A 24,773-nucleotide genomic window follows, 5' to 3' on the forward strand; every position below is an offset into this window, starting at 1 on the left:
ATAAGGTGGGGTTACTGTTTCTTACATTATCCTCTGTAAACATATTTTTAATGAAACAGGATCTAAGCCTTCAACTGAGAAGTGTGCATGGAGCTTTGATAAGCCTCTTCTCTTTTTTGGATGAATATCTTATGGTACGAAAGTACGAAGTCCATCTCATCAAGGAATAATGTGATAACTTAGTAATTTGTTACATAGTCACCTCCTTAGATTTATGCTTTTTGGGCTTTGTGGTTCCAGAAAAATGTCACCTGAGAAGCCAAGTTATCAATAAAGCAGAAGGCAAAAAATGCAACAATTTATATGTGATGGAAAAATCATTATTATTTTTTTTGTTTTAATTCTCAGTTAATTGCTATGAGTTAGAGATCTTACAGCGAAGTAAGAGGTTAAAATCAACTCAACTTTTCACTTCTGCAAGGAGAAAATATACCCTTGCACTCAAGTCCTGAAGAACTTTATTTTATTTCCAAATTATTACTTAATAGATATTAAATATTGCATATATTCTTTTAAGGACGAAAAACCTATTTGAACATCTTTACTGATAATTTTATGAAGATAAAATACTCATGTGGTTATTTTGTTTCAGGTCCCCCACCTTCCAGTGAAATGCCAGCTGGCAACTATCCATTCCTGGTGAAGTCAGATGATGGGAGGCAGGTGCCAGTGGTACAAGCCTATGCTTTTGGAAAATATCTTGGTTATTTAAATGTAACGTTTGATGACCAAGGAAATGTAATTAGAACATCTGGAAACCCTATTCTGCTAAATAGCAGTATTCCTGAAGGTATGTGAAACAGAGATTTGAGTTTCTATAGATCAAGCAGCTAAATTTTTAGCTTTATTGCTTTTTTTTAACAGTAAAGTACAATGCTACAGGAGAATTTAGCATTCTTCTTAATTCGGTCATCTGTGGCATCAAGTTGTGGCTATATTTTAAGGCTATAACCTACTTTCTTCACTGACTCCTCTCAGCAATCAAATAAGTTTCCAGTTTATCACATTTCAGGTGTTTTGGAGTTTTTTAGGTCTATGTAAAATCATTAACAGCTTCCTCATGACATTCAGGTGATCTGTTTCCATGACATTTAGCATTTTTAGGCTACTTTATAGACATTTAAACTTAATATTGCTTAAATGGGCATGAAGAGTAAACTAACATCTTATCCCATAAGGATGGTTCCTTCAGAACAGAGTTTGGAGCAGGATGGGGAACTCTGAGCTCTTGGTATCTCTGCACTTGGTTTATGGACAAAGAAAGGGCATTGACCTCTGAGGCTGTCAAGCCAGCACTTTTCTTAAGCATTTCAGTTCACTCTGATTGTAAAAACAACCAAGCAGTTTTATGTGGGTTGCTTATGACCTTTTAAATACATTCAGGCAAAGAACATCCATGTGCAAATGTAATATATAAAAAACACACGTTTTTCATCAAACATTATAAAACTGTGAAGGAGGAAAATCCTTCCATGGTTTGTTTTGTAAGCCAGCCACCCTGTTTGTTTGTTTCATTTAGTGGATGGTTCCTGTCTGATGTACAGAGTGAGATTCTCTGGGTGTGTATTCTGTTGCTTGTCTGTTGCCTCCCACCGTGGGGCCCTGATCATGGGTTGGAGCTCTTAGGCACCACCAGCGTAGAAGAATGGATCACTTCAAAACTGACACGGTGTTTCAGCTTTGCCAGTCACATGGTTTTCACAAGTTTAATGAGTTTGTTTAAACCAGGTCTTGAACATTATAGTAATTCTCCAATGTCCATGAATGTTATAATTCAGACTACTGGATATATACATGGTGAAGTACAGTATTCTTAATGCTTATATGTTGCTTGCAAATTAACCTTGTAACGTGCCAGATGATATACACAATACAAAATCATCAGAGAAATTATATGATGGCTGTATCCAAGTTATGTTTGGTTTCTGAAAATAAACCATCAATTTTCTATTAATAGGATAGCTATGCATATAAAATGAATTCCTAGTTGAGTAATCCTATATGGTTATTTGGGTGATCATTGGTAAGATTGTTCAGTTTTAAAATATGCAAAAAGTGTTTTAAACAAATTTGTAGGGTACTGCTACTATAATTAGGAGTAACTGAGATGATAAGTAAGAGAAAATTTAGTTTGAATATTTAAAAAAAAAAAAAAGCCCCTGCTGGACTGTGCAATGAGTCTATCAGTCTCCCAAAGGGCATGGTAGAAGTCCTATTGATTGGCATTCTAAAACAAGACTGAGCAAAAGTAATTGCAAATGTACTGAAGGGAATAAATCCTGCTGTGGCAGGGGATCAATTCACTCACCTAATTGTATTTTCCCCTATTTCTGGGTTTTACGATTATAATAAATATTGTAATCTTGTAACAAGTAGGATCCTCTGTAATTTCACTCATAATTGGATTTCATATAAAGTAAATTTTGATATTGTTCAAGGAGGTCTCATGGAAGGAAAAGTTAATATATTCTAGAATCACTAAGGAGCAAATTTTCCGTAACATTTGTATGAAAGTAGAGTTCTTCGAGATGTCGCTCATGTCTATTCCATGCTAGGTGTGTGTACGCCAAGTGCACAGTTGCCAGAGATTTTTCCCTGACTGGTGGCCGTTGGGTTGGCTGTAGTGCTCTCTGGAGTCACATGCACCAGTATAAGGGGTGCCCCCAGCCCCTCACTCTCTCAGTTCCTTCGTACCATCCAAGACGTTTGCCTGGAATGATCCTTCTTGGTCTCGCAAGGCTTCTTTTCCAGTGGTTTGGACTTTTCTGTCATGTATTGTATAGTTATTGTACTTAGTGTATTTAGTTTAGTTTCTGTAGTAGTGTTAATAGTTCCTGTCATCGAGAGACTTCCGCCACAGGGGCTGGACATGCCCCAGTCTCCAGGCTTCAAGCTGTGTGCCTCCTGCAGCAAGCCGATGCCAGTGAGTGACCCACACTCTAGCTGTCTAAAGTGCCTCGGGGAATCTCATGTTAAAGAGAAGTGCCAGATCTACAGGGGCTTCAAACCGTGCACACAAAAGGACAGGATATTAGTCTAAAGGTCTTATTCATGGAGGCAGCCCTCAGACCAGTCTTGCAGCCGAGCCGCTCCAAACTGGCGCCAAGCATGTCAGCTTCCATACGAAGTGCTCCGCCAGCACCGTGCTCTTCCTACTACTGTTCTCCATCCTCAGTGCCAAGGAAGAAGCATCAGAAACACTGCACTGAGAGAGGGTGCTCTCTGGTGCTGAAGAGGGACAAGCAGGGAGTGACCAGCATAGTGAGACCCACGCCTGGCCACTCGTCCTCCTCAGAGCCACTGATGGCTTTGGCGACTGCTGTCTAGAGCATCAAGTCTGGTCTGGGATCTGCCTCCAACTCCTGGGAACAGCTGTGGGACAACACATCTGTGGACGCCTTTGACCCCAGAGGCTTTCCAGGCAGCAAAGGACCTGATGTCCCTCCCAATCCCGCTGACCACTCCAGGCTCCCTGCCAACCAAGATGACTGGAGATGGAAGGGCACAAGGGGCAATGAGCTCCACCGTGGCACCTAACACTGCGATACAATGGTTGCCAGCTCCCTGGCACCACCTGGAAGCAGAAGCGAGTACTGCGTCACTGTGGTCTCCAAGAGAAGAATCCTCTTCAGAGTTCGAAGAGGAATCTTTTGCCCCACCTAAGACCTATCGGTACCCAGGCTACACACTGGACTTCGGTACCACCCCCCTACTTAGTGAATGGCACCAGGTCACTGGGGTGGCAGTATTGGAATCCATGGCGGTTCCCCTGGTAGCGGGCGCCTCTTCCCACCACTCATACTTAGTGGTGTCTGAGACACAAGCTACCATTTTGTCCTGTTCGGCACTATACCCTGATTCTGGTATCCACCCTGGTGCCTATGTCCAAGAGATGGCCCCAGTGGATGTGGTGGAGGAAGCCCCTCCTCCAGTACAGGCCTCTTCCTCATCATCCCTGGGTGGGCCAGTTGCAGACCCTAGTTATCCGCTCCTGCCGGATGACTTCACGGCCCACCAAGAGCTCCTGAAAAGGCTCATCACAAACTTCGGACTAGAAGTCGGACTAGAGTCAAGGAGCTAACGAAGTCTGCACACAGCCGAATTGATATCTTGGCTGCAGCAACTCCCTCCAGAGTGGCCCTGCCCATTATCAAGGTGATGATGTGACCCATCAGGGCACTATGGCAGACTCCTTCTCTGCTCCCCACCTCAAAAAGGGCAGACAAGAAATACCATGTCCAAGCCAGTGAGTTTGAGTACTTTTACTCAACTCCCCCTCCCCCAGGGTCCCTGGCAGCATTGGCGGCACATAAGTGAAGTGCTATCCTCCGACATACAGAGGCCAAGAGACCTGTTGGGACGTAAGGTTTATTTCATGGGCAGCTTCCAGTTGCGTATCTCCAACCAGTAGGCTCTACCGGAGAGGTACAATTTTAACCGGTGGGACTCAGTGCCCAAATTTAAGAATTGCCTGCCACAGGAGTTGAGGCAGGATTTCACAGGCATCCTAGAAAAGGGCAAGGCGGTGACCAGGATCTCCCTCCAGGAGGCTCACGATGTGGCTGACTCAGCAGCCAGGACTATGGTGTCAGCGGTCACCATGAGGTGCTATTCATAGCTTCATTCATCAGGCTTCTCTCACGAAGTGGAGCAGTCCATCCAGGACCTCCCCTTTGAGGGGGACCTCACTGTTCTCCGAACAGATGGATTCCAAGCTTCGTGGACTCAAGGGCCACCCTTCGCCTCCAGAAAGCATTTTATGCCCCAGCAGCCTCCCAGGTTCATGGCACCTCCGGGAGCCCTACAAAAGAAAAGGGAAGGGTTATAAGCAATGCCAACCCCTACCTTCTACCTCTGCCTCTGTTGGGCTCGCATAGTTATCCCAGCAGGTCCAGGCAGGCCTTTTGAAGGCATGCCCGAGGATGGTATACCATTCTTGAGACCAGTTCCGTCCCCCATTTTATTTTTGGACACCTTTCACTCTTCAGCCTAGCGTGGTCATATACAGTATCAGACCATTGGGTGCTCAGCACTATAACAGTCAGTTTCACCCTCCAGTTTTCTTCCACCCCTCTCCCCACCCCTCTTCGGGGACCCTTTTCAGGAGCAGCTTCTTGTCCAGGAGGTGCAAGCTTTTCTATGTGTAGGGGCCATAGAGGAGGTTCCTCAGTACTTGAAAAGGGAAGGGGTTTTACTCCTGATATTTCCTAATCCTGAAGACCAATGGGGTCTATGGCCCATCCTGGACCTGTCTCGCCTCAACAAATATCTCAGAAACGGAGGCTCCGCACGGTCTCCCCAGCCTCCATCATTCCCTTCCTGGATCCAGGAGACTGGTACGCTGCCCTTGATTTAAAGGACAATTATTTCCACATCTAATTTTCCATGGTCACAGGAGATTTCTCAGGTTTGTAGTGGGTCAGTGCCACTACCAATACACTGTGCTTCCCTTTGGCCTGTTGGCAGCCCCATGAAGGGTATGGCAGTGGCGGCAGCCTTTCTCAGATGTTGAGGCATGTAAGTCTACCAGTACCTTGACAACTGGCTGATCAAGAGTCACTCATAGGCTCAGGTTCAACACAGCATCAGTACAGTATATGCCACCTTCCAGGGCCTGGGTCTGGTGATGAACAAGTGGAAGTCAACTCTGGTCCTAGTTCAGAGAATAAAATTCGTCATGGCAGTGCTTGATTTGACACAAGCCAAGGTCTACGTATCAGAGCCAGATTCTGAGCCATATCTGACCTGATCTCTGTCACGACCCACCTAGTAACAACTGCACGTGTCTGCCTCAAACTATTGTGACGCATGGCGGCATGTACCTGTGTGGTACAGTACCCAAGGATATGCCTCAGACCCCTCCAGATGTGGCTGGCATCAATCTACTCGCTGAGAAGACATCACCTAGTCTCAATACTCACGATTCCACCTCCAGTTATCGCTTTGTTGACCTGGTGGAGAGACTCAGGATCAGTAATGGTAGGGATATCCTTTGCTGCTCCTCAATCATCCATTACCCTAGTCTGAGATACATCAGACCTGGAGTGAGGAGCCCATCTGGGCAGTTTCAGGATTCAAGGCCTCTGGTCCCAGGAGGAACTTGCCCTGCATATAAAAGTTAGGTACGCTTGGCTTCCCCAGATCTCAGGCAGAGTGGTACAGATTCTGATGGACAACACTGCATCAATGTTTTCTATCAACAAGCAGGGAGGAGCACTGTGCCTTCAGCACTGTGCCAGGAGGCTCTCCAGCTATGGGACTTTTGCATGAAACACGCTATTCACCTTGAGGCATCACATCTCTCGGGAGCCCAAAACGCCCTGGCAGGCCATCTCAGCAGATCCTTTTCTTCTCACCATGAGTGGTCTCTTCACCTGGAGGTTGTCAGTGTCATCTTCCAGAGATGGGGGCCTCCCCTGGAGGACCTGTTCTCCACAAGGCAGAACAGGAAATGCCATCAGTTCTGCTCACTACATGGGCTACGTTTCCGATGCTTTCCAGCACTCAGGGGCAGACCACCTACTGTATGCCTTCCCACTGATTCCATAGGTTCACAAGGTCCTCCTGAAAATCAAACAGGACAAGGCAAAGGTTATTCTCATAGCACTGGCATGGCCACACCAGCATTGGTTTGCCGCGCTTCTGGACCGCTCTGTAGCAGGTCTACTCACACTCACACTCCGCCTGGACTTGATTTCACAAGACCATGGCCAGTTACTTCACCTGAACCTCGCCTCCCTGCACCTGATTGCATGGTTGCTTCGTGGCTGAACCCTGAAGAGCAGGCCTGCTCGCTTAGGGCTTGTCAGGTCTTGATAGGAGTAGGTAACCCTCCCCTAGGACTACCTACCTAGCCAAGTGGAAACCTTTCATTTGTTGGGCCTCTGAGCTGAACCTCTCTCCATTCTGATCTTCTCTGCAGTCAACGGTAGACTATCTGCTACACCTAAAGCATCAGGGTCTGTCTGTCCCGTATATTAAGGTTCACCTGGCAGCCATCTCTACTTTCCACCCTCTGTGATGAATGGCAGATCTCCCGCAAGATGATGATTTGATTTCTCATGGGGCTGGAAACACTCTACCCTCAAGTTCATGAGTCTCTTCCCCCTGTGGACCTAAATCTGGTCCTGTCGAGGCTCACAGGGCCACCTTTTGAATCGTTGGTATCATGCTCTCTACTACTTCTCTCCCCATAATAGGTCACCTTCTTAGTGGCAATTACCTCTGCCAGAAAGGTCTCTGAGATCAAAACTGTGCTATCAGAACCCCCTTAAACAGTGTTCTCCAAGGACAAGATCCAGCTGTGCCCCAATCTGCCCTTGCTACCAAAAGTAGTGTCACAATTCCAGAAGTAGGACATTCTTTTTCTCTGTTTTTTCTTCCCAAAACCTCACAAGACCCAAGGAGGAGCGGTGCCATCATACGTTGGATATTAGGTGGACCCTCACCTTTTACATTGAGAAAACTAAGTCCTTCTTCAAGTCCACCCAACTCTTTGTAGCAATCGTGGAAAGAATGAGAGGGGTACCTGTGTCATTCCAAAGAATCTCATCCTGGATAACCAACTGTATCTGAACTTGCTATGAGCAGGCAAAAGTTCCACCTCCAGTCATAGTCATAGCTCATTCCTCAAGAGCCCAGGCTTCATTGGCAGCATTCCTTGCAGAGATGCGACCTGGTTGTATGTTCAGACCTTCACTTCTTACTGCACCATCACCCAGCAAGCCTGCAATGTTCCAGTTTCAGGAGAGCAGTGTTGCAGTCAGCATGTCTATGAACTCCAAGCCCACCTCCGGGGATACTGCTTATGAGTCAACTACCATGTAATGGACATGAACAAGCACTTGAAGAAAAAATGGTTACTAACCTAACAAAAGGTTAGTAACCATTTTTTCTTGTTCTTCGAGATGCTTCTCATTTCCATTCCATGACCTGTCCTTCTGTTGGAGTGAGCTAGCAAAAAAGAACTGAAAGGCATGGGGTCGGGGGTGCCCCTTTTAGCAATGCATACACGCATGACTCCAGAGGGCACTAGTGCCAGCCCAACAGATGCAACAGAGAGGAAGAATCTTCCAGCAACTGTGCACACACCTAGCATGGAATGGTCACGAGCAACGCATTTCAAAGAACAGTTACAAAAGGTTCGTAACCATTTTAACCTCATTCTATGCTTCTATTTTAGATGAAGTCTTGAAAGAAGAAGTTGACAAGTGGAAGATACAGCTAAATAATTTTTCTTCCCAAGTGATAGGAAAAACTATAGTTTACCTAAATGGTACAAGTCAGGCATGCCGTTTCCAAGAATGCAACTTGGGAAATTTGATTTGTGATGCCATGGTAAGAAACCATAGACTATAATTTAATCTGAATTAATATTTGAAGGCTTTGGGACAATTCAACTTTACTGGACTCTCTAGAGAGTTCTATGATTCTTGGGGTTTTGTGTTGCTTTCATGTTAAATACTGGAAATAGTGAGATCCCTAGCAGAGTTCATAGAATTCTGTGGCAGCAGTTACTCCTTTTATAAGTGTTTAACATAGAAGATCTACCAGTTCCTGGATAGGTCTGGAATATATTTAGCTCTCCCTTTTGGACTTGATCCTGAGAATCTCAAAACTCCCACAATACCCATTAAAGTCAATGAATAGCTCTCAGGAACTCACTGCTATGCAAGTTTCGGGATGAAACTCCTTATGTGGGGCCAGGGCTGTTCTCAATAGAACAAAAAAGAGAACGGATCAGAAATTTGTTCATTTATCCCTGTCACTTGTTGCACAGAATTGTGTGTATACTACAAACCCTCTGGGAATAGTCATTTGAATTTTTAATCAAATTTGCTTTATTAATATAATGGATGGTGCCCAATATTCACAGAGAGCCAATTTCTTATTCATAAACAAGTTTTTATGCTGAAAATTTGCTGAAGAACTAAGGCTACCAATTAATTTTTAATTCACATGGCTGTTCATGTCCACGGAGATTTGAATTAGAGTAAGATTTTTTTTTCAACACTATTAAATGCTCCACTAAAATCCCAGGACAGTGATCATTGCTATCTCTTCCCTTCAGCCACTATTTTTATAATTTACCTGACAAAGATACTAGATTAGTCTGGTAGTGTTTATTCTTAAACCAGGCAGATTATTGCCCCATTATTCTATGGCAGTCTTTTGATTCTCTTGCTGTGTGTTTTTTCCATTTACTTTACTAGAGATAAATGCAGGAGGATCTCGTGCAACCATTCTGACTTAAGTCAGGGTCTAATTTGGTCCTCTGAGCAACAGGTATATAGATTGCTCTTTACTCTTTGGAAAAATCTGCACTCCGTTTGCTGTCCTCCAATCTTCTAGTTCTCCACCTTCCCAGGATTTTTAAGATGGTTTCAGATATTAAATGCTAGTGATACAGTAAGTTGCTCTGTCAGGTCCCTTAATCTTGAAGGCACATTGTTAGACTGGTTTATGTGTTTAAATTTTCTGATTCTTCCCCTTCAAGGTTTTTATGAACAGCTATATTTAAGGGCTCTCACATTTCCTAATTTTTGAGATGTGTAAGTTATTGCTCTGTATTTCAATGTTTTCTGAAATAACACCTCACCCTTTACTTTTCCTTTATGATGCTGTCTACGAATCATCCTTTCCCTCGTTTAGTTTTGGCTTTAGAGGGTGCGGTTTAGGTTTCTACCTCCTATAATGTCACGCTCTGGTTTTCAAAAAATTCCAGAGATTGCGGGAAGAAAAGACAGAGAGAGGCTTATTTTTAAACTTAATTTGTTTCTAAAAATAATAAATAATAAAACTGTGGCTGCAGAATTTTTAAACATTCTTTAAAGGTAGTTGTAAATGGCACAATTGATTGATTGGTTTTCTTCCTAACTCCTAGGGAGAAATACAGGCCTACCAACCTGGAAAAAGCTCCTAGAAACTCCGATTTTGTAACTTGTAAAATTCCTGCATACAGATTAAGCAAAGATTAAAAAGTGGTTAAAATATTTTATGCTAATGTTACAGATTTACAATAATCTCAAATATCGAGATGAAAATACATGGAATCATGTTTCAATGTGCATCATAAATGGCGGTGGGATACGGTCACCCATTGATGAACACAACAATAATGGTATGTTAGCTTGTTTAATGCTGCTTTTTATACTGTTGCCTGTACTTTTACATATTTTGCTATCATGCACTATAACAACTACAAAAGAAGAGTTTTTCTGGATTCAGGACTATGGTCTAATAGTGCCAATTCTTATAATTTGTAGTTCATGTCAGTAGTTTCGCTGGAACCGCTAACATGCATAAAAGATAAGCACATTGTATACATAACTGATTCTGAAACACAATCAGAAACAATTAATATCTATATTTCAGTCCTTGAGGGTGCACAGTATAGTCCCAGAAGTAACAAATTAATTGAGCAAGCACCAATAGATTACTGGAATTTTAAGAATAATGAAGAATATTCTCTCAATAGAGCTTACCCATTTTAGTATTCTAGGCATTATCAAAATAGAGTTCGACCAACAGATAAAATTGGATCATATAAAAATCTGAACTGGCGTACAGCCATACTACCTTTTGTAAGCCTGGCCTAGATACCTAGGCTGCATCTGCACTGAGGCTATTCTCAACTTCTCCCACTGTTAGTCCAGTACTAATGCAGCTGCAGCCATGCTGGCATTGTTGACAGAACTAGCAGGGTTTGGTCACTGATGTTTTTACCACTATGGCTTGTCATCATGCTCAGAAGAAGCGGAGATGGTATTCTTCACTTCCTGGTCTAAACTTTTATGTAGAGTGGCTATGTCTGTTAGAAACCTGTTATCTTCTGCCACATAGGTAAGTGAATTCTGTATCCTCTTATGGTGCCATAACTTCAATCTAATATTACAAAATCTAAGAACAATTTGTTTTAATTTTGGATAATTCATTTTGTAGGACTGTTATAGCAATTGCAAGCAACTGGATAAGCTGGCTACATTTTGTAAGAACTTCTGTTTTTCTTGTCCCAGGATTGACTGGTAGCTATTTTCCACTTATCTTCTTTCATATGGCAAGAGAGGTGATTTGCAACATTCAAATAACCAAATTCAGAGCAGCGAGGCAGAGGTAGCTTGGGAAGTGGCTGCTTGTAAATTCTGAGATGTTGCTGGCAAACAATTGAAGCAAGTACTCATTTACAGTGTGGTCCATCATTTGCGACTGACTGGTGTCCAGAGTCATTTTGCGCTGTTTCCAGGGTAGGTTGAAGCCTGGAAGTACTTCTGTGGAGTTAGCAGTAAGGTGATTGCTTGGGACATTGGCACTGTCCCAGAATTCTTTCCTGTGTGCCTCAGGATTGCATGACAATGCTTAAGAGCTTTAGCACGATCCCAGAAAAGCTTGTGATATTTCAGGCATATCTTTGGGAAGTTCTGGAAGTCCTCAACAGTGTCCAGGTCCTTCTCCTTCAGAACTTTTGAAAGATAGTCATACATAGCATGGGACAGAGCTCCTACATTAAGTAGGTACACATGTAAAGCTGGTTCTGTGGTTCTCTGATTCTGTCCCAGACAAGGACTCTTGACAGATTTTTGCATTACTAATCTATACCAGGAGATCGACAAACTGACATCTGGTAGCCTTTGACAATATCCATTGTGTTCATTATTAATGTGTAGCAGAAGCACCACATAAAAGTTGTCACCTTGCTCCCATTTCCACTAGTGAAGCTGCAGTATTGGTGGGCTATGCATATCACAACATAAGCAGAGGTAGAAAATCCTTAGATATGTCTAGCTGGCCAGTTTGGAAAACTGAGATCAAAAGATGGAACCTCTATTCCTGTACTATTAAATTACATTGCTTCAAATGATACATGGCTTTATAGGTTATGTAGCACACTATTAAGTGATCTGAAACAAGATATGTAAGGTGCTTTATTACGAAGAACATTTGTTTTACATGAAGTGTTGTTCTATCCAAGGTACTATTACGATGGAGGACCTGCTAGCTGTGCTGCCATTCGGAAGTACTTTTGATCTGGTTGAGTTAAAAGGCTCCACTCTCAAAGAAGCATTTGAGCACAGCGTGCGCAGACATGGACAAGGAACTGGCGAGCTGCTGCAGGTTGGGGGTTAGTTACTGTTTTTTTTGTAATTATTATTATTCTCTTTCCAGTATAGCCATACTTCATGCTGCCCTTATTGGCATTTATACCTCTGGGGAACCAGCTGCACTGTCCCAAATGGAAATGAAATAAAATTGAAAATACATTTATCTTCATGGTAGTTCTATGCACCATTCTGTTGCACAGCTTTTCTCTTCTTTCATCACTAATGAAATCTAGAGGCAGGTCAATGTTGTTGCTGGAGGCTACAGAACTACTCCCTCTTTTGTTCAGGCTTCCAGATTTTTGCCTCTCAGGGTGTAACAAGTTAGTGGTTCAGTTTCCCCCACCATTTTGTTTTTAACTTTATTTTTATTCATTGTTGTGCGGCTGCGACATCAGTCTTCCCCCTCCTCCCTGGCTCAGGTAAATAGCAGCGTGGTGGCTTCAACTACCTTCACCGGTCGTTCCAGTGCTTCTCTGCAGGACTCCTCTGCCCCCTCAGTCCCTGCCTGTGTAAGGCAGCACTTAGATGCTCTACTGAGGGCAAATTGTGTCCTGTCTGTTACCAACCAGCTGAGCCTCGCGCTGCCAGATACAGGGCTCAGAGTCAGACCAGCAGCTCAGGTCCCCACCGTGCTCCGAGGAGCCGTGACTCCAATGCAGAAAAGCCTAAGCGGGAGCTTCTGAGCATCTAGGGGGAGAGAAGGACGCTACCCAGCCAGCTCAGGAGGTGGGTTGCTCAACAGACCTGGGCCAGAGAGAGAAGCCCCCTTGAAAGGAGCCAAAGTCCCTCCTTGGCAACTGAAGTGGGGCCTCTTCTCCCTGCGGGAAAGGAAAAAGGCTCCTATACAGCAACCCTGCCTCCCCCTGTGAATTGAGGGATTCTTATGATGTTCAAAGTAAGTCTGGCAAACTCGTCAGTGGTCCCAAAAAGGTAAAGCAAGCTTCACCTTTGCAGCACAGCAGTTAATATTGTCAGTGGACAATGGATGCAAACAGGAGTTAAACCCTTCCTTTGCCTTCCCCAAGGCAGTGTTTGCTGGGGCTTTTCTGCTACACAGAGGGTCTCACAGTGCTCTGTATCATGCTCACCACCTCTTCTCCACCCTGCAGCATGTCTGGGCCAGCAGAGGAGCCTGTCGTTCCAGGGCAGTCCTGCCTCAGGCTGCAATATAAAGGGAATTGTGGTTCCACTCAGAACCATCACTGCCAGGGAAAAGGGCTCAGATTTCACACAGCAGCAGAATGGAATTATGCCTTCTGATCATCAGCCATAATTTAAACACTTGCACTGCCCAAAAATGGCTTAGAATGTGGAAGGTAGGAAAGAGTCTCTTGTTCTCATGCCCCTCCACCCCCCGCAAATGACTGTCTCCACATTAAAGCTTGAGAAGTACTTCAGGCAGTCTGACCAGAAGAGATGAAGATTCCACTCCCAACCATGCTGCACCATCATGGGGTTACAGAGGTGTAAGTGTGAGATCCTTCCCCATGTTCAAAATGATCCTGGCTGATTGCTTGATTGCATGGTGAGGAAATGGGCACCTCGGGATGGGATTTCCAATATGCACTAATGTGCTACACGTTAACTAGTCCACATACGCCCTGTTAGTGCTCATGAGGAGTTCCCTAGTGTGTGTTAACAGCACTACGTTAAAACACGCTAGGACACTTCTCATGTGCACCAGCAGGGTTCACACAGACCAACTAATGTGCAAAACATTAGTGCATGTTAGAAATCCTAACCTTGTCATGTCTACATGGCGGTGTAATGGGCAAGACCTGAGTAAAGACCCGAGTGGTACTAGACGGCTCCTACTTACTTGGGTGCTAGCTAGGCTGCAGGATCAATGCAGGCAGCCTTTCAACCCCTCCTGGACACTTAGCAAGCTATTCCTACAGTCAAGATGTGTACCAGTGGCCCTCCTTGGTGGTATGATCCCCTAGACCAGGACAGATAGCAAGCTACCTCCCCCCTCTAACGTCCAGGGCAAGTACCATACACACATCACCAAAGAACACTCCCTCTCCCCCTCCTCCCCCCCAAAAATACCCTGCAAGACTTTTTTAGTGCAGGATGTTAGTGGCTAGCAAAGAACTCATTAATTTAGTAAAATACCATATTAGAGACAGTTTCCCATGGATACCTCCCTAGTACATCATAAGATCCAAAAGTAGACTTCTGATTAAAACCAAATGTTAAACTAAGTGTTTCCATAAAAACAAATTATATAAATGTTGGGAGTGTAAGACTGGCTTCAGAAGGTTTGTCACTTCCAAAAAAGGAAGAAAAAAAATGAACAAATAAAAAGCCCCATAGCTCATAAGAGCGATGATGCACTGCTTCAGATACACCCTTTCAGACCAAACACATTGCATACACTTTAGTAAGAAGAGCCTTCCTCAGCTAGGGGTATGATCCTTGCTTGGAGTGAGATGTCTCAGATTTTGTCCTGGCCAAACTCTTGATGTGATTTGTGATGAGCAATGGCTTCTAACTCTCTGGCTACAAGGAATCCATGTTATACCCACAAATAGCTATTACTCATCCTAAACAGATATCTTGTGCATCCCATTTTCCAGATGAGGAGCTGTTTGTGGAGGCAGAGAAATTAGTAGCTGAGAGATCAGAGAGGTTTTCAACCCTCGCTATCAAAACCAGCATAAAAATCCATCGGTTGTTACCACTACCAAGGGTATCCAAGAAGGGATTATTCTTCTAGCAGAAGAAAAATCTGGAGTAGTGCTGGAATTATGAATAATAGAAATTCATATTCATAATATGAGACCACCAGACACTAATTTAACCATAAAATCCTATGTTAAGTACAAAGGCCAAATGGTATTTTATACAATTGCTCTAAACATGCCTAACAGCCTGAAAATAAAGTCACTATACCCAATACAGTAGCAAAGTATTCATGGCCATGATCATTATACTTACAAGTGGACCAGGCCTAGGGAAAGCTCTCTCATTTGGGCAGATCAGGTAGGGTCTGACAAAGAACCCTCAAATTCAAAACTCTTTTTACACCCTTTAACAAACAAGTAATGTCATTGCCAATTACTGACTTCGGCTAAAAAAACAATTTGAGACAATTCCTTCTTAAGGTACGTCTACGCTATGGGATTATTCCGATTTTACAGAAACCAGTTTTTGGAAACAGATTGTATAAAGTTGAGTGCACGCGACAACACTAAGCACATTAATTCGGCAGTGTGTGTCCATGTACCGAGGCTAGCGTCGATTTCCGGAGGATTGCACTGTTCGTAGCTATCCCATAGCTATCCCATAGTTCCCGCAGTCTCCTCCGCCCATTGGAATTCTGGGTTTACAACACAATGCATAGTGGGGCAAAAACGTGTCATGGGTGATTCTGGGTAAATGTCGTCAGTCAATCCTCCCTCCGTGAAAGTAACAGCAGACAATTATTTCGCGCCCTTTTCCCTGGATTGCCCTGGGCAGACGCCATAGCACAGCAACCATGGAGCCCGTTTAGCCTTTTTTCACTGTCCTCGTATGTCTACTGGATGCTGCTGACAGACACAGTACTGCAGTACTACGCAGCAGCATCCCCTTGCCTTTCCAAGTTAGCAGAGACAGTTACCAGTCATATTGTACCGTCTGCTGCTTTGCAAGTTGACAAAGACGGTTACCAATCATACTGTACTGTCTACTGCTGTCATGGGTGCTCCTGGCCGGCCTTGGTGAGGTCGGTCGGGGGAGCATGGACAAAAATGGGAATGACTCCCCAGGTCATTCCCTTCTTTAAGTTTTGTCTAATGGAGAGTCAGTCTTGCCTAGAATATCAGACAAGCCTACTAAAGAAACAGAGAGGCAAACAGCCGCTCTGGGTCAGAGCCCCAGACATCCCACAGAAATGATGAGCTGCATGCCATTCTAGGGGGTGCCCCTGCAACAACAACACCCGTTGCTTCTCTCCTCCCCCACCCCTCCTGGGCTACCGTGGCAGTTATCCCCCCATTTGTGTGATGAAGTAATAAGGAATGCTTGAATAAGAAACAACACTGACTTTTTATTGTCTCTGCAAGCAGAGATAAAAGGTGGAGGGGAGAGGAGCGCAGCCTTCAGGTGCTATGATACTCCAGGCAGGAGTGAATGTCCAGGAGACAAAGCTTAAAGAAGGGAATAACCGGGAGTCATTCCCATTTTTGCCCAGGCACCCCTGGCCAACCTCACCGAGGCCAGCCAGGAGCACTCACGGGATGATGATGACGGATACCAGTCCTATTGTACCATCTGCCATCGGGAAGGGAAGGGAGGGAATGCTGCTGTGTAGTGCTGCAGCACCGCGTCTGCCAGCAGCATCCAGTAGACATATGATGACACTGAAAAAAGGCGAGAAACGATTTTTTCCCCTTTACTTTCACGGGGGGGGGGGAAGGGGGGCTGATGATGTATACCCTGAACCACCCGCAACAATGTTTTTAACCCTTCAGGCTTTGGGAGCTCAGCCAAGAATGCAAATGGTTTTCGGAGAGTGCGGGAATTGTGGGATAGCTAGAGTCCTCAGTCATTCCTCCCACCCGCTTCGTGAGCGTCCATTTGATTCTTTGGCTTTCCGTTATGCTTGTCTCAGCTCCTCCACACTGCACTGTGTTGAGTCCCTGTTGTGGCCTCTGTCTATCATAGCCTTGGAGATTTTTTCAAATGCTTTGGCATTTCGTCTTTTGGAATGGAGTTCTGATAGAACAGATTCATCTCCCCATACAGAGATCAGCTTCAGTATCTCCCATACGGTCCATGCTGGAGCTCATTTTTGATTCTGGGACTGCATGGTCACCTGTGCTGATCAGCACTCCACACTGGGCAAAAAGAAAATGAAATTCAGAAGTTCGTGGGGCTTTTCCTGTCTACCTCGCCAGTGCATCCAAGTTCAGATTGCTGTCCAGAGCAGTCACAATGGTGCACTGTGAGAGAGTGCCCGGAGGCCAATACCGTCAAATTGTGGCCACACTAACCCTAATCCAAAATGGCAATACCGAGTTCAGTGCTATTCCCGTCGTCAGGGAGGAGTACAGATATCGATATTAAGAGCCCATTATATCGATATAAAGGGCTTTGTTGTGTGGATGGGTGCAGGGTTAATGCAATTTAGCACTGCTAAATTCAATATAAACTCATAGTGTAGACCAGGCCTTAGTTCCAGTCTTAATTCAGATAAGATTTACAACCACCTTTCTTCCCAGAGCCTTTCTGGCCAACAGTTTTCCATTGCACTTGGCTTCAGATAAGCTCTACTTTTAAAATAATACTGGTCTATGGGGTGGGAACATTTATGTTGGCTCCTTTCTAGACTGATTTCCTTTGTCTTATTTAAAACCATGTGCGGTCACCCTTATCAGCCAGAGGCCTTCTTTTTAAAAGCGTCCCCTTATCTCAGTTATTGTTTGAGCCAGATATCCTATTTGCTTCATTCCTTCTGGCCTTATAACTCACTGTTTTCAAGGCCTCCCTTCTGCTTGCGAGTCAGGGCCTTTCTTTGCAACATGCATCTTACTTCCTTAACCAAGCTTAAGCTGATACATTCTTTAATTTCATATTTATGCTACAAACAGAAACTTCCAAGGAAACCTAGGTAAGTTTTCTTTCAAACCAATCAAATCCTCAGCATGATGCGGGGGGAGGGGAGGGGAGGGGAGGGGAGGGAATTTGTGTATAAGAGCTTAGAGTTCCACCACAAGATTCTTCCTTCTGATTCACCCTCTGCATCCTGAGTCTTAAAGTGGCAGGTAGCAGTCAGAGTAAAGCACAGGTCGCACATTAATCCTATATCCCTGCATAGATAGTATGCAATCAATACCCTGTGTAGGGGAATAGTCTATCAGAAACTGGGATGGGGATGTTTATGCCTAGTGGTCAGAGCTGTGGCAGGAGCCTGGGAGACAGAGCCAGGATCAGGAGTCCAGAGCAGGGCTGGAACAAGGCCAGAGTAAGAGCAAGGCAGGGACAGGATGAGTAACAAGGCTGGAGCAGGCTAAGGCTTGTGGATTCTGGTTCCGCTATCAGGTAGAGAAGAGTTCCAGCTTATGAGTCACCAAACCAGCTCCAGACATGTGGCTTGGCTGGAACCTAGCACAGGAGTGACTCATCTATGCATGTGGTTTAATCAGGCTCTGGTTCAGGGATGACTCATAGAATATCAGGGTTGGAAGGGACCTCAGTAGATCATCTATTCCAACTACCTGCTCAAAGCAGAGCCAATCCCCAGACAGATTTTTGCCCCATATCCCTAAATGGCCCCCTCAAGGGTTGAATTCACAACCCTGGGTTTAGCAGGCCAATGCTCAAACCACTGAGCTATCCCTCCCCTTACACAGACTCAGGCATAACTAGAAAGCTGCTGGAAAGGATTCATAGCCACAAGTCCTTCAAAATCAAGAACTCTTGATCCCAATGCAGAGAATTGCTCACCCAGATTTCAAAACAGACATGGCTCTGGCTGTAATTTTACCATAACAGTAAAGATTTGCAAAGATCCAAGACTTTGCATCAGTCACTTCCTGAGGGGGTCATCAGTAGCCAGTTGTCTCCAATGAGTAGGATTGCTGGTATTGTGCATCAGCTCTATCCCCTGAGCAGGTTTCTGAAAATGTGCCTGAAGAAATTCTTTCTGAGAGCCTAGAAACATGCAATTGATGCAGTGGAAAATGAGGTGTCATTCTGAGATCACAGCTGAAGGCCCCTTTGTGCACAGATTGGTGCAAACAACATGCTGAGAGTCAACCCAATTTTCACTCTAGACCTTGCATACTCACTCTGGAAGCAAGCCTGAGTGGGGAGCATATTTGGAAGACAGACTTCCAAAAGCGCAGAGTACACATCCCCTTAGTTCACTCTGACAGCACTATCGGGATGTGTCTGCACAAAAAATCTAAAAACCACAAACATGGTCACATGGAATTGGACCAATAGTCCATTAAGTCCATTATTGTCTATGACAGTGGCTAGTACCAGCTGCACCAGTAGACGGTGCAAGAGACCACCTAGCAGGCAATCACAGAGAAGTCTCCTACTACCTTCTATTCAAGGTTATCTTATGATTGATTGTATCCCTTCCAAAACCAGGGAGTAATCAGAGCTCAGAGTTTCTCTGTGGGAATGGAAATAATGTCCTGGTTAGAAAACAATCTGCTGCCTTTCAAGACAGTTTACATAAAGACAAAGGGAGAGCTGAAGGTCTCCACTGGCCCAGATGTATAGACTTTGGACTTGCGAGATAGTCAAGGACCCCACATTGTACCTACTGAAGAGACCAAATTGCTTGAAGCAGAGATTCCTTCATTCAGACCAGGAACACCTACAGTTAACAGCCTGGGCGTCAGAAGAAAAGTGTTGTTCAGCATGGATTCTCCATTACAGTTTAGTATCTTGACAGAACTCAGCCAGGAAGTCTCATGTATTAATCTGGTCAAATGTACGTTTCTAGTGCAAGGGGAAGCGGCAGAAACTCTCTTTGTGCAGTGCCGAGCACATCAGGGTCCTAACCTCTAGATGCTATTGTGATATACATTATAATAGTTACAAAGTCCTGGTGATCTGAGCTGCATTAGGGTTTCATCAGGATGACGGGTGGGAGTCCTACATCCCAAGCACCATAAAAACAGGTACCAGCCCTAGTGGCATTCTGTAGGTAGGCTCACCGGACAATCCATTTGAGTATCATCAGATGCCAAAATAAGTCAATAACAGATTAGACAAGTCCTGTGGCTTGTTTTTCTAATTGCCATTACCTCTGAAAGGCAAGCTTTGGAATTAGTTCCTCAATATATACAAGAACCACACTGATGTTGTCATGAGGAAAAGGTTATTCTTATAACTCCAGAATCTTTTCTATTCAAGGTAAGTTCTTTCCACAATTTCTGGGAGATAGTGCCATCGTTTTGGCCATCCAAAATGCCAGGGCATTAGGGCTTCAAGTTTCCCAGAGGCAGGACATTACATTCTGCATCAGTTGGCATGCTGGGCATCTGGGAAACTATTCACAGAAGTCCCTGTTGGCACTGGGGAATACGTGTCTGAGCCTCATCTGAGGAAGACGTTCAAAGTAAGTTACCATTCCTCTACCGCGGCATCCTTTGGTAGGAAGATGCTACTAGGTTGATTCCCATGTAATTTGTTAGCTTACAAATCTCTTGCTTTATATGGTAAGAGTATCCATTCCTGCCTATTATTCTATGTAATAAGGATGAGCAGAGGTTTTTTTTATTAATCCTAAAAATGGGGGTTAGACTAGATGACCCTTGTGGTCCCTTCTAACCCTATGATTCTGTCTCCCAGCTTTTAGGATTTACTACTTGCTACTTAGTGATGAATGAGGACAGAAGCTGTGAAACAGAATAAGAAACTTCTTACCAGATAACCTTTTCTGTTAGCAGCTTTTCTCTGAATTCAACCTGCCTTGCCAGTTTGGTAGATGAGCAGAATATAAAATTGAAAATTTTCTCTTAAGGGCAACTTGGAGATATATTGTCTCAAAGTTAATTAATACACTATATCAAGTTGTTCTCTTAAGGCTAATAATAGGTTGTTGGAGCATTTCTCTAGCTTTGGAACAACTCTTCAGGTGGCTTGAGCTGAAGGGCAGGGCTTAGTTCTAGGGCCTCCAGCAACAACACTGGACCACCTCTAAATACCATACGTGGGGGCCATTAACCCATTAGTAATGAATGAGGATAGAAACTACTAACAGAAAGAGAATGACCAGGTAAGAAACATCTCATTCACATCTGTTCATGTAAGAACGTTCTTAACCAGCCTGAGGAGACATGCACCAGCTGCACCAGAATGCACCAGATTCTGTAATACAGCTTGTGCTGTAGCAGTTCCAGAGCAGTGGATAGGGTATTCACCTTTATTTCAATAATCTGTTTGTTATAGCAATGGCTTGACTGGAACTTTTGACTAATTAGGGTATCTGCCTCTAACAAGGGTAAAATGGCATTCTGCTTAAAATTGACCTAGAGAGGTGTGTCTGGCTTCTCTGCAGACTCCTATTTCCTGGTTCTTGTTTTCAGTCCTTTGGTTAAAAAAAACTACGCTAAATCAGTCCAGTGGATAACCTCAACTGTTCTTTCTCTCTTGTCAGTTTGTCACAGTGTCACTGTGCTATGATCCGACTGTGAGGTACCCTAATAACTATATTGATTGGATTACTAATCCTTTTGAAGGGAGTTGTTTCCTGTACCCGACTGCTGATCATCTTGACCTGTTTGTACTTCCTTTAATGGTAGCTTTACTGCAGGTTCATGCTGTTGCCCTCAAATTAAGAGACATCTTAATGTAATTGCATGGTTGATAGGTTTCATTGTCTGGCTCTGCATTTTAATACTGTATTAATGAGTTATGAGCTGAGTTATACCATCACTACTTGAACTTCCATATGTAGTTTACAAGGAGGCCAAGAAGTCCATAGAGCCTAGATTGATTTGAGTTAGTAGTTACAATATAAAAAAGAATGAAGAACATAACCACTATCTGTAATAACCATGTGTTTGCACATTCCTTCATACTATTATCTTACTGGTTGAAATGAGCATGTAAACAAATGCATGACAAGGAGGCAGACTAGGAATATGGTGAAGAGAGGAGGTGTCTGACCTCCAATATCATAATCCCACCCACTCCCCAATGAACTGTTTGTGTGGGTCAGCAGCCAGGTGGGAACTGGGAAAAGGAAAAGGGTATGGAGCTTGAGATGGGTTGCTCCCTCTGTTCTCACAGTTCCAGTAACCATGAATTTTCTGGAGTAAAGAGTAAGAGCTGATTTGTTTGTAAGAGGGGGACAGGGCAGGATGCTATTTACAATAAGAATGTTCTCTTTCAAAAGACAGGCCTAATTCTCACATGCGGAAGTGCAGTGTGTCAGTTTAACCATTTTATGGATCTGAGGTGCTCAACTGGAGCTATTCAAAGTGATGTCTAAAAATGTGTTTTCTCCTAGGCATTCACGTGGTCTACGATCTTTCCAGACCACCAGGAAGCAGAGTTGTCAGCATAGAAGTTCTTTGCACAGCCTGTAGAGTACCAGCCTATGTACCACTCCAAATGGATGAAACGTACAAAGTGATTCTTCCTTCTTTTCTGCAGCAGGGAGGCGATGGATATTCTATGCTAAAAAATAAATCACTGAGTCACAATCAGGGTAAGCGTAGACACTCCATATTGAATATATAGCAAGCTGCCATCCAAATCTGTTAGGAAGAAAAACTTCTAAAAGATTTAATGTTTAACATACATTGTTAACAGCCACTTGTTTATTCAAATTCATTTTTGAAGATACACAAAGGACAAAGCCTCCCATAAAACAGAGTACCCTGGAAAGCCATGCTTCTAGATCTAGCAAAAGTTTTCATTTAGTCTGTAGCGTTACCCGATTTTGATGGGTCTCCCATTTCCAGACTAGCTACTGTCCTGTTAGCTCAGCCCACAGAAATATAAAGAAAGTTCCCTTTTGGTCTTCAACAAAAGGTAATGCCATTTTAGATTTGGTGGGGGTGAGTAGTGAGGACCTCATAGAAAAACTGATCCTAGAGGACAACTTTGTTTTGAGTGATCTTGAGGTAATTCAATTTAAACTAAGTGGAAGGATAAACAAAAATAGATCTGCAGTAAGGGTCCTTGATTTCAAAAGAAGGGAATTGGTTAGGGAAGTGGACTGGACTGAAGAACTGAAAGATCTGAATGTGGAGGAGGCCCTGAATTACTTAAGTCCAAAGCTGCAGAAACTATCTGAAGTCTGCATTCCAAGCAAGGGAAAAATGTGCAGGGAAGGGTTGCAGAGTGAGTATTTCAAACAAACAGGTGATTGTGAGAAAGCAGAAGGCCTACAATGAATGGAAGCTCTTTCTTGGAGGTCAGAAAGTGTAGGGATAAAATAAACGCTGCCCAGGGCCCAACAGAGTTGGACTTTGCAAAGAAAATTAAAACCAATAGTAAAAGGTTCTATAGCCATATAAATAAGGGAAGAAGAAGTGGGATTGCTGAGGATAGGGTGGAAATGAAAGATTATCTAGGCATGGTCCAACACTTAAACAAATACTTTGCCTCAGTTTTTAATGAGGCTAATGAAGAGCTTGGGGTAGTGGCAGGGTGACTAATGGCAATGAAGATATGGAGGTATAAATTACGCATCTGAGGTGGAAGTCAAACTCAAATAGCTTCATGGGGCTAAACTGAGGGGCCTGGATAATCTCCATCCAAGAATATTAAAGAAACTGGCACATGAAATTGCAAGTCCAATAGCAAGGATTTTAATGAATGTGTAAACTCAGTAGTCGTACCCTATGTCTGGAGAATTGCTAATGTAGATCCTATTTTTAAGAAAGGGGGGAAAAGGTGATCTTGGAAACTACAGGCCTGTTAGTTTGACCTCAGTTGTATTCGAGATCTTGGAACAAATTTTGAAAGAGAAAGTAGTTAAGGACATAGAGGTGAACGATAATTGATTGGGATAAAATACAACATGGTTTTACAAAAAGTAAATCATGCCAGAGCAACCTGATCTCCTTCTTTGAGAAGATACCTGTTTTTTTAGACAATAGAAATGCAGCAGATTTTATCTACCTGGATTTCACTAAGGCATTCAATACAGTTTCACATGAGAAATTATTAAATTGGAGAAGATGAGGATTAATATGAGACTTGAACGGTGGATAAGGAACTGGCTAAAGGGGAGACTACAATGGGTCATGCCAGAGCAACCTGATCTCCTTCTTTGAGAAGATACCTGTTTTTTTAGACAATAGAAATGCAGCAGATTTTATCTACCTGGATTTCACTAAGGCATTCAATACAGTTTCACATGAGAAATTATTAAATTGGAGAAGATGAGGATTAATATGAGACTTGAACGGTGGATAAGGAACTGGCTAAAGGGGAGACTACAATGGGTCATACTGAAAGGTGCATTGTCAGGCTGGATGGAGGTTATTAGTGGAGCTCCTCAGGGAGCGGTCTTGGGATCAATCTTATTTAACATTTTTTATTACTGACTTTGGCATAAAAAGTGAGCTAATAAAATTTGTGGATGACACAAGGTGGGAGATATTGTCAATATGGGGGAGGACTGTAATATCATACAAGATCTGGATGAGCTTTTAAGCTAGAGTAATAGAAATTAGATGAAATTTAATAGTACAAAGTGCAAGATCATGCATTTACAGACTAACGAAGAATTTTTGCTATAAGCTAAGGACTTATGTCAGTTGGAAATGATGGAGGAGAAAGAGGTGGGTGTATTGGTTGATCACAAGATGACTATGAGCTGTGAAAAAGACTAATGCAATCCTGTGATGCATCAGGTGAAGTATTTCCAGTAGAGACAGGGAAGTGATACTTCATCTGGAATATTATGTGCAGTTCTGGTTGCCCATGTTTAAGAAAGATGAATTCAAATCGGAACAGGTGCAGAGAAGGGCTACTTAGATTATCCAACAAATGGAAAACCTACTTTTAGGAGAGACTCAAAGAGCTTGGCTTGTTTAGCCTAACCAAAAGGCTGAAGGGAGATATGATTGCTCTCTGTGAATACATCAGAGATAAATACCAGGGTGGGAAGGGACTTGTTTAAGTTAAGCACCACCATGAACACAAGAACAAATGGGATATAAACTGGCCATCAACAAGGTTAAGCTTGAAATTAGGTGAAAGTTTCTA

The 24,773-nt window shown here is 43.5% G+C and overlaps 1 protein-coding gene across 3 annotated transcripts in view; it reads left to right on the forward strand.

Annotated features, from left to right (window-relative positions):
• Positions 1–24,773, forward strand: part of NT5E (5'-nucleotidase ecto) — a 44,754-nt gene that overhangs the window by 17,703 nt on the left and 2,278 nt on the right. Inside the window, exons 4-8 of one of the 3 annotated variants that reach the window (XR_012655508.1) lie at positions 593–790; positions 8,183–8,337; positions 10,012–10,120; positions 11,969–12,111; positions 22,060–22,260. Coding sequence is in view for 2 of the 3 variants with exons in the window: in XM_032805252.2 (XP_032661143.1) it covers positions 593–790; positions 8,183–8,337; positions 10,012–10,120; positions 11,969–12,118; positions 22,060–22,260 (813 nt within the window). In the remaining variant the exon portion in view is untranslated. Of the gene's footprint in view, positions 1–592; positions 791–8,182; positions 8,338–10,011; positions 10,121–11,968; positions 12,119–12,167; positions 12,584–22,059; positions 22,261–24,773 lie in introns of those variants that run through there. The other 2 variants (XM_032805252.2, XM_032805254.2) reach the window with 2 other exon arrangements.

The sequence above is a fragment of the Chelonoidis abingdonii genome, chromosome 3 (assembly GCF_003597395.2).
Source record: "Chelonoidis abingdonii isolate Lonesome George chromosome 3, CheloAbing_2.0, whole genome shotgun sequence".
In the NCBI taxonomy this organism is placed as follows: Eukaryota; Metazoa; Chordata; order Testudines; family Testudinidae; genus Chelonoidis; species Chelonoidis abingdonii.